The sequence below is a fragment of the Miniopterus natalensis genome, chromosome 10, assembly GCF_054644295.1.
Source record: "Miniopterus natalensis isolate mMinNat1 chromosome 10, mMinNat1.hap1, whole genome shotgun sequence".
Classification (NCBI taxonomy): Eukaryota; Metazoa; Chordata; class Mammalia; order Chiroptera; family Miniopteridae; genus Miniopterus; species Miniopterus natalensis.
Window position 1 is genome coordinate 69511101 of NC_142090.1, and position 16239 is coordinate 69527339.

Sequence of the window (16239 nt, forward strand, 5' to 3'; positions counted from 1 at the left end):
TTGAAAGGAAATTATCCCTCAAGTATAAATGACAGTTGAATTCACAGCCTGGTCATGAGAGTGTAAACAGCAATTTTTTCATTTAATCATTCATCTCACATCTTCCGAGAAAAACCCTGGTTTTATTTATCTCTGGTTGCCAAGTCCTTTTCTTCCCCTACCCCATCCTTACCTACGAGCTGCTCATTTAAAGAAAGGCAAGGTAAAATATTTGGTCCTGCAGCGAGCGCCCCGCTCCTCAGGCAGACTCAGGAACCCTGTTTACATTCTCTCCACAAGGCAAGCCCCAAAGAGGCCGGGTGTTTGATTATAAAGACAGGTGTCCATAGTTAAAGTCCTCAGTCCCTACTTGATCTTGTTTTCGTGGCTGAGAGCAGAGATTAGCGGTTCTCAACTAGTGGCAGCTTTGCCCCATACATCAGCTGGCCATGTCTGAAGGTGTATTTGGTTATTACAGCCGGGGGTCGGGGGGATGCTACTGACATTACCTAGTAAATAGAGCCTGGGATGCTGCTAAATGGACCACTGCATGTCCGAGTTTTCCCGTCTACAGACTGAAGACAACGGTGCCTACACCTCAGAAGGCTGTGATTGGTAAGTGCTATATAATTGTTTGCTATGGGAATCTTTATTGGAAACACACAAATCTGTTCCTCCAGCGTTCTATATATCCATACATATTCATGTCAATACCACTTGGTCTTTTTCCCCTCTAATCTACATCTAAATTCTTTCTGCCCTGTTTCTACTTCTAGGTACAGAGGCCCCTACACGGGATAAATCTGACTGACCTTCAGTGAGACTCATCCCTTTCTATCAGCCATTTCTTGACATCAAGGTGTAGAGCTGGACAGAAAAGAGTTAACACAGCAGGTAGGACTGCTGTCCTTTGGAAGGGTTACTTACACGGTTGGCCTTGTTCTCCAGTATCTGAGAAGTTAGATTTCGGGGGTATTCCTACAGTTCCCCAAGGTGATAAAAAAGGCTCCCTGTGCCTAAACTGTTTGCACAAAATACCGAGTGTCCCCCAAACATGTATGCACTTTAACAGCTGATACCTCAATTTTGAAAATGAGATGCACTTTAATAAGTACCGCCTTTAGAATGACTCAAACTGTCTGTACATATATGGGGATACCCTATACATGTGGTTTGTGCAGGACGCAGGCTCACCTTCTGAGAGGCCGGGATTTTGCTGTACGCCTGGCAGAGGGTGCCCACCTGCACTGCCCCTATGAAGGCCACAGGCAGTCTGCCCTGGCCGGGTGGCTTAGCTGGTTGGAGTGTTGTCCCGCACACTGAAAGGTACGGGTTTGACTCCGTCAGGGCACATATTGCAGGTTTAATCCTCGGTCCGGGTGAGCATGGGCTGCAACCTATAGATGTCTCTCTCTCTCCCTCTCTCTCTCCCCCCATCCCCCCTTCCTCTCTAACACTCAAGAAGCACATCCTTGTGTACGGATTAAAAAGAAAAAATCACAGGCAGTCCTGAATGAGCTTTCCCGGTCGGCAACACTCCACACTGTCAGTCACTGCCGGGGGTAATCGCATGTGTTCTTCCAGGCTCCTGGAGAAAACCTCGGAAGCTCGGGCCGGGCTCGCCCCACGCCCCGCACCCCTTCCCTTTGCTCCTGTTCTGCATCCCTTCGCTGTAACAGACCTTGGCGGTGAGTCCGACCATAGGCCGAGTCCTGCGAGCGCTCTCCGTGAAGCCCCAGGCGGTGGCCTTGGGGACTTCCAACACACAGTCCTGTTGATCTACTCCACCCGCTATGCAGAAGGAAATGTTTACCAACTTAGAATATCACGTTCCATACATTCCTCATGCACCGTGCATTGGTTGACAGACATGAGTTGATTCTAACTTTCATTCTATTAATTCTTTCCTGTGAAGAACTAGGTTTCAGCTGCTGTTTTCCCAGATCAAACACAGTATCTGCCATTATATGTGGGTTAATGTCAGCACACATCTTAAAGCCTGAACTGTACAGTATGACCTCTCTCCCCCTCCTGCGCATCCTGTTTCTCTTTTGATCCCATCAGCAAGGTCCTTGTAAGTATCTTTCCCACTGTCCCCACTGTCATGAGACATACTTCATTACCTCACTGAGTTCATTACTCTGGTACCTAGGGCCAGATTCAATTCTAACATCTACTATATAATCAGCCATTAATTTTTCATATTCCAAAAACTGAACTGTTCCACGTGAATGACAGGCAAAAAAAATAAAATCTTGTGTCCCAAATCCATCATTTTTTTTCTGTCTAGAGTTTATATTCCCTAACTAAAGATGCCTCACCTTTTATTTCTTCCTGGTTTTTTTCAAACCATGTTCCCTGGGAACACTATCCTCAAGCTATTAAAAGGTATTTATGAAAAAAAGATTCCATGATTAACCAAGTTTGGGAAGTTAGGTAAACAAAGTTAAACAGATTCATTTATTATAAAACTTTTCAGCCTGGTGGCTCAGAAGCTGAGCATCAACCTAGGATCCAGGAGATCTTGGTTCGATTCCCAGTCAGGGCACATGCCCAGGTTGTTGGCTCAATCCCCTGCAGGGGGCGTGCAGGAGGCAGCTGATCATTGACAGCTCTCTCATCATTGATGTTTCTCTCTCTCTCTCTCTTACTCTCCCTTCCTCTCTCTGAAATTAATAAAGATATATTTTTTAAAAAACAAAACAAACAAAAAGCCTTTTTAGAACCTTTGATGTAACCATTTGAATTGTGAACATTTTAGGGTTTTGGGTAGCATGTAGATTTTCATAAGTTACATAAAGTATAAAATTATTCTCCCAAGAACATCCTAGAGGGATGAAAATTTTACAGTGCACACTTGGAGAAATACTATGCCTGTCCCTGGTGGGGTAGCAGTAATCACATCTGATGTCTGAGACATCTGTGGATACAGGTCCAGGGAGGCTGCAAATATTCTGACCAACCAAATACAGTTACGCTGCTGAGTAAAGAACAAATTGCTTTTAGAACGGAAATGTCTAAAATATTAGGGAGACTATAAATTAAAAATGAGACCAAATAAAAATTCTTAATGGATTATTAGATCTTTCTATGAGAAAAATCACAATTCTGAATAACAGGGAAGGGTAGAATTTCTTTAACACTGTGGTGGTAAATTACTTGGCCCATAAAAGGAAAACCAAATTCAGTTAGTTGTAGGTCAGTAATCACTCAATAGCTCATCTAGCAAACTGGAACTTGCATTGCTTGATTTCTAAAATGAAAAGAAAAAAAAAAACATACACAGAGAAACTAAAAATAAGACCACTGAGCAAGCATTTTTTAAAGCAATAAAAATAAGTTTCTACTAAATAAATTCAACAAAGAGGTTTGTTAATACTTTATTAGTATTTTCTAATGGACAGAACATAACACAAACCAAATAAAATTTTTGCTCTTTTTAGTTCAATAAAAATAACTGACATTCTGATTGTAGTTTCTTCTTTGTTAAAGAAGGAAAGTATTGATAGAATAGTTAGGCACACAGTTGACACTTACTGTACAATGATATGCACAAGTTATCTTTTAACAATTATAATCCTAAAATGTGCTCTTTATATTTTTCCCTTGTAATACAGGAGTCATGCTCCTATAAGCAAAACTTACTATTAACAAAAGAATTTTACAAGGAGTGACAAAAAAGACTTTTAAAACAAGTCCTTAAATAAAAGGATGCAGCAACAACGGAATGTAAGTTGTTGGGTTAAGAAGACAGTTTAAATTAGATCTCAAAACATTAAAAATTCATTTATTTTACAGTTACTCAAATACACATGCATTAAATGAAAATATTGCACAAAATTAAAATTTTAGATTGTGAAATTTATATTGTTCTTAATTTTTTAAAAATCGGTACACCTTCTGGTAGCACTTAACTGTTTGATTTTTTTATTCCAAACACCAGCAGCACAACTTATAATGAGCAAAATGAAATAGTCAAGAAAGTTTTAATGTTTGTTTAAAAAAAAATTAAGGCTAACCAAGTGCATCCATCGGTCAATGGCACAATTATTTTCAGCAACTATTCGAAACACTCAAATTATAGGAAATGCCCATCTAATATATTTAAATCATACAATCCACTTTCTTAGGTAAGTAAACTATTAAAAGTTAGTTGTGATGGTTCCTAAATAGTTTTTACCTGAAAAATCAGAAAACCCAAAGAATGATTACTTTTGAAGGTTTTTGCCTAAAGGCACCACTGACTTAAAAAACACATTCAAAAATCAAATATCAGAAGACATAAAGCCTCTTCATGTATATTCATATATGCAATAAATGCATTAAATGTAATAACTTTATTAAACATAGTACACTGTACTTGACTTATGGGTTAAGTATTTTACACACAGCTTGACCAAGTCATTCAAAAAGTATCTCTAAGTTTAGCATGACCATGGCTCTCTCTGATGTAAAACACAGATGTGCACAGAGAAGATGCACAACTGTTTACATAGACTACCATTTGACATTTCTGCCTTTGAAATATAAACTCTTTTAAACAAATTATTTTAAAAACTCATTTACTCAAATATTTTTGGTGTGATGCAGTTCTCTTGCAGGGCTCTGTTATGAAAATTTGTAATCTCACATGACATTTCTTTCCCTGGTTGATGGCCAGTGCTCCTCACATTATCTAGAAATGTTTTTCACATGTACACACTAGACTCTTACATGAATTCTTCTGTTTACCCTTAGGTTTATTTATGTCAAAAATATACTTGAACTGGGCAGGGGCATATTTGAAAATCACTGCACTTGTGGCCATGCTGATGTTTTTTACAGACATGTTTTACACAGCCTCACTTTTAAAGCCTGGGGCACGGGGAGGAACCAGGGAAGGGAGACACACTGAGAAGAAGAAATTTCTTCCACCAGAGTCAGTGAGGAAAATCTTTCTCTTTTGCAAGTTGCAATTAAAGGGATTTCACTTATGCAATTCTGAAGACATGCAACACACGCTGAATAGATGCATACAACAAGTATGCACACTAGCATCATTAATAAATATGATTATTATTATAAAGCTTTAAAGGAAGGCTTTACTCTGTTATTAGGCTTCACTCTTTAAATAGGACCTCAGAGAAAACAAGACAATAATATCTTGTCCCAATCTTAAAGCTCCCAAATAACTGGGATACCAATACTTTGTCCCTTTATCTTAAGCACCCAGACGTTCTTTTAATACCCGGATCTTGGCTCAGTGGTCTGATAAGTAGCTTCACTATTTTAAGGTTTTAGTGTTAAATATTTTTAAAACAAAAAATGCTGACACACCCAAACCCTTAGTCAGTGGAAGTATTTAAAACTATGCAGAAATCCTGCATACAAGGGATAGAAAGACTTCCAGGATGGACACACAGAAAGTGAGAAAACTATGGGAAATGCAGAGGCTCCAAAACTGGAAAAGGTATTTTGTTGTTGTTGGTATAAAATTATTTTAGGGACTTAAGTGTATACACTGAGGAATTTTGCCAACTTGCTTTATTTAGTAGAATTTTACATTATGCAAAATATAAATAAAAGCATATTTTAAAAAATATTATAGTTCTGTTTTCATTATTTATTTTCATATATGTACACTATAACAGAATTAGGAATTTGTATGTTTACAGATGACTAATAAGCTCATTTAATCCTTTGATTTGCTAGTTTTGCAATCACCTAAGGTATGTCTAGATCACACAATTTAAAATTATCATATGGTAACTTTCAATAGAGTGCTATTTCCTTTTAAATTTTCATATTTTTAGGACAGAATTTATTTGGCAGTTCTTTCAACAAATTATACCCTACTTTATAAACAGTGATCTCTTAAAGATAAAGAAAACTGTAGTGATTTTGAACATTAAATGAGAGCCGCCATATGCTTCTTTTTGCACACAGAATGCCAAAAGAAAACGTGGATTGAGTACTGTAAGAGCAAAAGAGAGCCCTTAAAGCACATAAGAATCAATTAAAGTTTGTTTGATACCAGAGAACAAATCCAATCATTCTGGTTTTGATTGGCTTTATTTTATACTAGATTTAATTTTATGTCACAAAGCTGTAATTTGGGGTATAAGGTTACTTCACACTTTAAAGGCATTCTGTCACTTTTCCCAGACCCAAAACAGATGTTCCAAACATCATTCACCTGGCTAATCCACAATATGTTCAAATTCCAAGAGAGACCTATAAAATCATTATGCAAAACAAATCCCTCCAAATGGTACACTGCAGTCTCCCACTGTTGAACAAATTAGCCAACTGATCTGTGAACCGTTGTTTTGTGCTTTCCTTAGCTCCCCTCTACACACACTGCTCTGGCACTTTGTCACTGCTGGAGATCGCTGCTTCGTTTGAAACTAAAGAGGTCAACATCATTCTTGCTTGAGATGGGGGCAGTATCCTCTCAACGTCGCAAAATATGCACCAAATCATTTAAGACACGGCAACTCTCTTGGTAGTGACTGGATTACAGACAGGGATGAGAAGAACCACAGTCTTGCGGGTGTGTTAATAATCTATTTGAGACACTAAGAGACTGGTGCAGGCACAACAGTATATGAGTTAAGCCCCAGAAGATCTGTCCACACTTCAGTTCTGGACAAAGGAACACCAGCTTCACAGATTGGAGGGTCACCTTTTCTGTAAAGAAGGCGCTTGAGATGTTTGAAGTTTCTGTTTGTATTTCTGCATCTGCATTGACCGTGAATGCAGTTTGTTGAAAAGTTCACGAAATTTATACTGTGGAAATAAGGTTTCCAAAAAACCTTCCAAGAAGACATAGACCATTCTCCTATTTAACTGGTTGTGCTGAAACATTTCAAAAACACGAAGAATACCTTTCCGTGTTGTCTCAGCCCCAATAATGTGCTTCAGTTCATCTACATAGGGGGAAAATAAACATAATTCATTATCCACATTAAGGAAACAAAACAGAAACTATGCTCTAAGTTAAATCAAGAATGTAAAGAACACAGCAGAGTAACTAATAGTAGGTGTTCAGTTAATGCATTTCAGCTGTAACTGAGGCTTAGAATTTACACGTGTGTGTGCACGCATCCACCCACTTATGCGATAGACACTGGGAGAAAAGACAAAAGGGACAAAGTGAATTTAAGTTAGTGAATAGCAGTGTTCTGAGGAAGTAACAGAATGGCACTATGTGTACTTTCTTTGGGATCATGTTTTAATAAAGATTAATAATGGATCAATCAGTTGTTCCTATGTAAAAGGATTTTTTGAAAGAATTGGTTTGTTCTCTTAAGTAGAACAAACATTCTTCTTGAAAACCTCAAACTTCAGATTCCTTTATTAGCCCTTAAATCTGTTACATATTTTATCTGTCATCAACTTATTCTCAGAATGTTTCAAGGCAGCAAAGTGAAGTGGTTAAAAGCACCACTTTTTTTCAAGTGGTTAAAAGCAGTGGCTTTCAGGTCATTCAGAGCTGAGTCAGAATCCCACCACCTGCTCACTAGCTATAAACTCTGGGCAGCTTACTTAACCTCTTTGAGCTTCTGTTTCCTCACATATAAAGCTATAACACTAACAGTGCCTACCTTCATAATAATGTCATGAGGATTGGTTAAGAAAAAATGAGGAATGCTAGAACAGTGCCTAGTATATGGTAAGCAATCAAATGGTAGTTGTTACAATCAAACTAGCATGCTCAATGCCAAAATTCAGAAGAACTACAAATTAATGAGATTTTTACCCAACATGTTCACTCACCTGGCATAATTGAAAGTAATTTAGTTTTTCCTGCAATTCTTGTTCTCATTCGGATAGCTTTATCTCTGCATGGAACAGTTTCTGCTAAAATGCCATTTGGCCAAAAGGCATCTCTATTTAAAAAGATTAAATAAATTTTGTAATCATTGTCTTTTTCTAATGATACAAGTTGGTAAAATTATTCTAATTTTCTATAGAAAACACAAAGTAAAGAGGAAACATTTCTGAAATTTTATATAAGTATAAAATCCAACAAATAGTAACTAACTACAAGGTTCAATTTTAGGTATAAAAGGATATACACAAGAAAGATACAGATGAATTTTACCCTGAAATAACTTATAAACACGGACAAATGGTAAAGACAGCAAAACGGAATACATAAATGACTATATCACAGTCATTTAAACTCAAAGTAGGCCTCTCCTCTCATTGAGATTGAATAACTCATCTAAATACAACCCCACGACATCCTGAATTCAGGCAACTTCGAGTTAATCTCCCTCAGGTCCCTTATAACTAAGCCAACATAAAAAAAACTCTGCACCCACACCTTACAGCTGGATTGATTACAAGGTTCCTTTCACACATATAACCCATTCTCCTTCACTTTCACAGCATGCTTAATTCCTGGTTCCTTATTTATGAGGCCAAAAGCAGAGATTTAAGCACAATAACTAAGCTTCCATCTGGGAATCTGGTCTAAGGGAGAGAGAATCCCCAGAGCAGTCGTTCTTAACTTTACACATTAGAGACACCTGGGAGCTTTAAAACACTCTTAACGTGCAGGCCTTCCAACAGATTAATTAAGTCAGACTCTCTGGAGATGGGCCCAAGCACCAACACTTTTTAAAGCTTGTTTCCAAGTGATTTCAATGTGCAGCCAAGGTTGGGAATCACTGCTCACGAGGAACATCATTTACCTGGCCTGAAACAGAATCAACGTGTCAGGGCAGTGGTCCAATTTTTGGACACAGTATGGTATAATGAGGAAAACTGTAGCTTCAGGTTAGAGAAACCCAGTTCCCTATTTCCAGCACACAAGCCTCTGGGCAAGCTGCTTAACTTGTCTAATCCTCGATTTCCTCATAACAAAATGGAGACAAAAATCCCTACCTCGCGAAACATGAGAAAATCAGAAAGTGTACATAAAGTAGTTGGCACAGTACCAAGCAAATGGGGCTCAGTACTGATAGCTCCCTTCTTGCTTCTGCTATTTCAAAATACAAGATGCCATGAAGATTTAAGCCTTGCTTGTCTTTCATGTCTAGAGAAGAGGTCTCCTTCTCTGCTGTTCCATGTTTTTCTTCAGGAGCTGCATCTGAGTCCCTGGTGACTGGCAAAGTGCTAGGCACAGAGGAGGGGCTCAGAATATTTTTGTAGAATGAACATATAAAGTGGAATACTACTGCTCTTAATCTGTATTCTTTTACGAGGTTCAGATAGTTAAAAAATTAGACTATGGCCAGAGACATACATATTTTTAAACCTTTTCATTTAAAATTAAGGTTAGCAAATACAAGTGAGAAAAATTAATCCCAACACTAGGTATTCGATTATATACAACCATGCCTTGCCCACACTAATATTTCAATTATTTTAAAGCCACTTTACTGTGAGAAAATGTAGCCTGACATTTTAAGAATTTTCTTTTATACTTTTTTCTATTCTGGTTTTAAAGAAAACAAAGATCAATAGGCCCATGTAAAAAATGTTTATTACAATTCTTCCAAGTCTTTTGGCTCATTAGTGATAACTAAAACCAACTTTATGGCCAGGAAGAAAAGAAAAGCAATCAAAGTTAATCAGCAATAACTATGCTAAACTCTGTACTACCTGAAAGAAGTGACTGTGTCTTAAGATATACCTGAAACGTTTCACTAAGTCTGCTACTTGCTCAGGTGAGGTCATCCAATCAACATGGTCGACTATTTTTCTGAAAGTAAAGAAATTTAAATAAGTGAGATCATTTAAAATGAAATAATTTAAATTAGAAGATGAATAAAATGAACACTACTTTCATGGAGTACGCAACTTAGTTTGTATACGAATGCTCTCTGAGAGAGGCAGACTGCTTTAATGATGCTGAAAGGCCCAGAGGAGGAGATTCCCCTGTGAAGGTGGAGCAATCTACATCCAGAAGTAAAGTTTAACAGCTAAGCAAGGTCAGCCCTAAGTGGGGGAGGGTAAAAAACATGGCACCTATTGATAGTATCGCCGTACGTGGCTCGAATAAGCTGTTGAAGTAGGTTTTTGATATTTCTTCGCAGCCACTGATTCCTCTCTTTTAAGTCGAATACTTCATCCATGAGAAGCAGCATTACCCTCAGTGGAATATTGTCATCCACCTGACAATGCATGAGAAGAGATAAATGCATTTACTTGAGTTACCTGTGCACCTTAGATAGATACTTGTACAAAATGACTGCTGCTATTTCACTGTCAAAGAACAAGCTATACTATAGCTTTCATAACCTGACATTTCATCATAATTTAGAAAGACATTTTTAACACTCATTTGGACAGCATACAGAAATTTACAGCCCTACAATGATGAGTAAATTCCATGACTCTGATGATGGTCTTGGGGAATGATTTGACTCTTTTAGTAGAGTCTGTGCTACTTTGCTAAGGCAAATACCAGCCCCTTGCCTATATTCCTGGGGCATCTCTTTAAAAAAAACCAAAATATTCTCAATATTTCTCCTTATTTAATACAACAAAACACAATCTATACAGAATACTGTGTTTTGCTTGGTTAATGAGTTGCATGTATTTAGGTATTTTCAGGGAAAAGAACTGAATAAAATCTAGTACACAGCTAAGCTAACATTACATAAGACATATTTCACTACTAGAATTTTCTTTTCACAAGTAAAAATTTGAACACTTTTATAATGGGAATATTTGATTAATGATATAAAAGTAAAGGAAGACACTTAGAATGCTTTGATGTAAATATATATATAGCCAAAACAGGTACAGATTTAGAAATGCAACAAAACTGCATATACAAGGTGTCCCAAAAAAAGTATACACACTTTAACAGCTGAATCTATTACATTTTGAAAATAAAATGTATTTTAATAAGCACTACCTTTATAATTATTCAATGTGTATACATTTTTTGGGATACCCTGTAATTGCCAGTTAAGTTCATAACTCTTCACTTAAAATACTCTCTCCATTGATTTCTTCATCAATGTTGTAATTTAAATATTGAGAAAATAGCATGAGTTATGCATTTTTCACTGTCATGTTATTAACATTTTTTTAGTGTGCCTTCCCTTTCACCACATACTGAAAACTCATAGCTTAACCAAGAGGAGGGGAGACATGGCAGAGGGGCAGTGAGGAGAGACACATTTCATTACCGAGGCAAAACACTGTCCTATTGTCTGATCAAGTATATTCGAGTTTGGTGCCACATGACAATTCTAAGTTAAACTGTAAAAACCTTTAACAAAAGGTACAATGTTATGGATATTATACCAGCACAACTCATAATAAAACATTCTGAAACAGTCTTAATAAACAAATAAAAATATTATATTTTTAAAAACAGTTTATCATAAAGAAATTTAATGAAAAACTGAAGGGAAATAATTATAACTTTAAAATAAATCTGCCTGATAGAGGAGAATACAGCACCCAGACCCAAATATATACAATAATCTGATTTGTGACAAAGGAGAAGCACAGAAACGGGGGAAAGAGAGTCTTCTCAGTAACTGGTGTTTGGGTCAACTGGACCCCTACATCATTCCATAGACAAAAATCATGCCAAATATAAATGTTACATGGTAAAAACAAACAAACAAAATTAAAGAAAATCACATATCTTTGTGACCTTGCAATAGGCACAGATTGTATACACCGAACAAAAGCACACAAGGAAGATATTTGCAATACACAAATCTGACGTAGAACCGATATTCAGATTATATAAAGCACTCTTACTAATCATAAGACAAAGACAGCCAAGACAACAGAAAAAATGGGGGAAAGTGCTAGACACAAAAGACAAGACACCCAAAAGGCCAATGAACATATGAAAAGGGGTTCAATATTTCACACAGTCATCAGAGAAATGAAAATCCATATGAAATACAAACACCAGAATGGCTAAAGTAAAAAAACACAACACTAGCAGGCTGTGGACCACTGGAATTCTCATGCATTGCTGGTGGCAGTGTAAGTGGAACACACACTTTGGAAAACTATTGGACAACATCTATTAAAACTGAATTTTTGCATACCCTCCAATCAAGCAATTCTATTCCTAGGTGTAGGCCCAAAGGAAACAGGTTTATTTTTTTAATCAAAAGACACATACCAGAATGTTCATAGGAGTACTATTCATAATACAACAAATAAATTGTACAACAGTTACAAAATGGAGTACTGTAAGGCCACGAGAATGAAGAAAGTACAGTCACACGAAACAACATGAAGAGATAATCACAATGCTGAGCAAAAAAGGCAGACTTAAAGGAGTACATACCTTATAGTTTCATTTATATTAAGTATAAAAGCAGGGTAGAAGTCAGGATAGTGATTACCCTTGGTGGGGAGAGGATAGTGACAGGAAGAGAGCATTAGGGGCTTTCTGGGGCACAGACAACAACCTGTTTCTTGTTTAGTGTGCTGATTACATGGGTATGTTCAGTTTGTAAGAATTCCTCAAACTCAACACTTACAATATATGCATATTAATCATAGCTATACATTACTACACTTCATTAACATGTTAAGATCTGTAAAGTATGATTTGAATCACAACTGAATACTATCAAAAATAAAATTAACTCACAGTATCATCAAGTTGAGCTGAGACTCGACAATGTTCAGGATCTGAATCAGCCTTCGGAATTAAAGGAGGCATCTAACATTAAAAAAAATAAAAATAAAACAGAACAAAGTAAACACTCCGACAGTGAAAGAGCAAAATACAATAATAAACCAAAATGATTATCAAACATAATAAGTGGCATTTGATTTGATATTTGGGACAATATATAAACAAAGTATATTGTAAAAAGTATTAATAATCTGAAATTAGAAACCAAAATATAAAAGGGTGGCTACTTCATTACTGAAATATTTTTTTCCTTTAAAACACTTAACTTTTTAGTTGGAAGGGGAGATTACTTAGTCAAACACCCATAATTTTTAGAAGAATTTAAAGCTAAGAAAGGTTAAATGATTTAAAGACCAAAAGTTAGTAACACAGCCAGGGAATAGAACTCCAATCTTTCTTTTACCACAGAGAGCTTGATAGTATGTTAACAGGGTGACAGAACTAATTAACTGATTGTTGGACAGAGTAAATTACGGTAAAAGAAAAAGAAGAAAAAAAAAAGGACAGAAAGACCATGTTAGCTGATAATCATTTATCATCACAGAAAGAAACATCAAAATCACCTATTATCACCCTTCATGTTATTGGTGAGGAGAAAGAAGCCTGGAAAAGTCCAGGGACTTTCCTATGAAGTCATAAGGGCGATTATCAGCAGAAGGGGCACTGGAAATCCTCATTTCAGTGTGAGTGTACTTCCCATGATTAGAAATAAAGATGAAGCATTAGAGAAAGTATGAGAACTAACAGAAGAGTATGACTGATACACTATTTTAGGAGTTGTCTCTATAGTAAAAAAAGTCTGTGTTTCTATATATTTCCTCTTCATTCAAACTGATCTAACAAATAGGAAACTGTAATAGCTACATGTTTTCTTTTATAGTCTTGATTATAACCTTAAACATTTAGGTCAAAATTATGAAGGTACAAATTATGAAGCCACAAACTACTTGGTCCACTGCCTATATTTGCTAATGTAATGAAAAAGATTCCTAGGAAACTCTTCTACACCACTCAGGTACAGACTGGCAAGCATGGTCCCAGAGGCTCACAATAGTGAAAGACATTTCCTCCCTTTGATCGTTTATATCAGGAGAAATCAACCTTTATCTTTCCTCATGAATACTAGTATAACTAACTTGCACAATAGCTTTTAATTGTTTTGTTATAAAATTTAATAGCATTACAGGATTGAAAAAATGGCATAATGGAATAAAACAGAACAAAGAGTGTTAACTTTACCAATTTTAAATATTTGTTTTAAATAGATTTTAAAATTCTACCATAACAGAGACTGAGGAGTGACTGGATTTTATAGTATTCATTTCTGATAAGAATGTACTCTCTTTAGTTTTTTAAATTCTTTATGAGACTATGTGCTGGAGGACTTTGGACTTCCGTGAAAGAAATAGGTAAATCTAAGCAGGGGCTCAATAAATCTTAGTTGACTTAAAAGTAGTTTGCTTTAGACATTGCTGAAAATCTCTTACCTTGAAAAATGACTGCTTTATATCTTGACCTAATCTTTCTGACATTCTGCCCATGTTGTCCGACATTTTGGTCATCCCCTCTGCCAAGCTATCAGGAAGGGATTTAACCGCATTTGAAACGTTCCTCATAGAATTTCGAAGTGGGTTTACAAAAGTGTCCATCTACAGGGAAAAGATATTACACCATGACTTCACTATATCAGATTTGTTATTCAACTGAGAAGCCTGGGAAAACACAGCGTGTAATACATAGAAGATGCAATAATTAATTTTCCAGTCTATAATAGTTCACTTCATTTTAAAAGTATGTAACTGTTGTCTTCGATGTGTCTTAAAAATGTATTTTCACATACAAGTACATGACAAACTTGAGTGATAACATTATTGCTAGAAAATAAATATATATAAGCGTTGGCTGCCTTCTTATTAAAGAAATTCTGAAGAAAATAGTTTTTCAAAACAAAAACTGATGCAACTGGAATTAGCTATTAACATCCTTCTGCCACAATTCAAAGCAACAATGATACAGATATTTTTAGGAGCTACCGAACAGTTAACAAGGCAATAAAATAAACTGAAAGCTGAAATAACTAACAAGTGACTACTTAAATTTTTTAAAAATAATTTTTAGGATTCATACATCCAATAGAAGAAATTTGAAATCCATTATGAAGAAAAAGAGAAGTTACAAACCAGACATGTAAACCATATTTTAGTAACGAGAACAGAAACTGTCTAAAAGAAAATATGATCAGAGATATAAAATGAAATCATCTCCAGAGGATTTGGAAGCATTAAAATAGAACTGTGATTGTACAAATGTCAGATAATTTCAATTAGGAAAGAACGCTACATCTAAAGAGGCCAAAGTAGCTGAATATGGAACTTTCTGAGACCAAAAAAAGGGGAGGAGACCAAAAAAAAGGGGAGGAGACCAAAAAACCCAGTCATACAAGAATATTTTCTAGAAAGTGTTTAGTCTCATAAAAACTACCACAGAAACAAATTATGTGCCATGCAAAAAGCAAAAAGCAAATAGTAAACAAACCAACAAACCACTGTTTAAGGAACACAGCACAATGTTAATACAAGGTATCAAGAAGACAAAACTCCTTCACTCTTATATGCTTTATAGTGTCCATCAAGAAAAACATTCTGAAAATGTAGAGTAATACAGTAATAACAACAAAAACTGAATTTCAAGGTAACTGTAAAAAGGATGGAGTGTTGGTTACTCCCTGGCCTAAGCTGAGCAACAGAGCTATAGACATGCTTGACGGGAATCTATGGGGGACACTGTCAAAGTAGAATTTAGAGTAGAGCCAAAGGACGGACATCAGGACGAAGAAGGATGTGAACATTACTACTGCTGAAGAGAGATGGAAATAAAAATGAAGCTAACTCTTGTGTGTTCACGTGCGCTTGCGTGTGTGTGTGAATGTAAAATTATGTTTGTGTGTGTGTACGTGTGTGTGTGTAATTCTAATTCTATATACAGTAATTTTTGGTTAACCAAGACAGTACTCAAATCAGTCAAAACATTATTTCCAACACTGACATTATCACATTTTTATTGCCAAGAGTTTGTGTTGTTTTTTTAACTATAATGACATTATAAATGAACTAAGTCATAAGAACACAAGCAGAATTCTTGAGAGAGATAAACATGAGAATACCACATTTAAAATGCACAGCTTGAGGGAAAATTGCCACCTTTCTACTAAGATAATGTTCACAGAAGAGGTAGAATTTCAGAAGCATAGAAGGCACGGATTTCACTTTAATCCACAACCCACATTAAAAACTATTTGAATATCCTCAAAAATATTTTAGAATTTTATATATCTTACACTTCAGAAACATAATTTTAGTAGAAAAATGGATTCAACTAGTACAACCTTTAAAGTTGGTTAAATGAATACAACCTCACATGCTATCTAGGTATGAGGATAAACTACAACTGATAGAAACTAAATCTATATCAAGAATTAGAAAATTACTTAAGGCCTGGCTGGTGTGGCTCAGTTGTTGGGTGTCATCCCACACACCAAAAGCTGCTGGTTCGGTTCTTGGTCAGGGCACATGCCTGGGTTGCGGACTTGATATATGGCTCTAACATTGATGTTTCTCTCTCTCCCTCCCTCTCTCTCAAAA

General features: G+C 36.1%; 1 protein-coding gene across 2 annotated transcripts in view; it reads right to left on the reverse strand.

The window, feature by feature from the left end:
* Positions 1-3346: 3346 nt before the first annotated feature.
* SNX13 (sorting nexin 13) overlaps positions 3347-16239 on the reverse strand; it is a 91252-nt gene continuing 78359 nt past the window's right edge. For both annotated transcript variants that reach the window (XM_016217022.2, XM_016217023.2), the window contains exons 21-26: positions 14086-14247; positions 12551-12622; positions 9940-10085; positions 9605-9673; positions 7738-7850; positions 3347-6887 (exon numbers count right to left, since the gene is read on the reverse strand). In XM_016217022.2, coding sequence (XP_016072508.2) covers positions 6640-6887; positions 7738-7850; positions 9605-9673; positions 9940-10085; positions 12551-12622; positions 14086-14247 — 810 coding nt within the window. In that variant the 3' untranslated portion in view covers positions 3347-6639. The remainder of the gene's footprint in view (positions 6888-7737; positions 7851-9604; positions 9674-9939; positions 10086-12550; positions 12623-14085; positions 14248-16239) is intronic.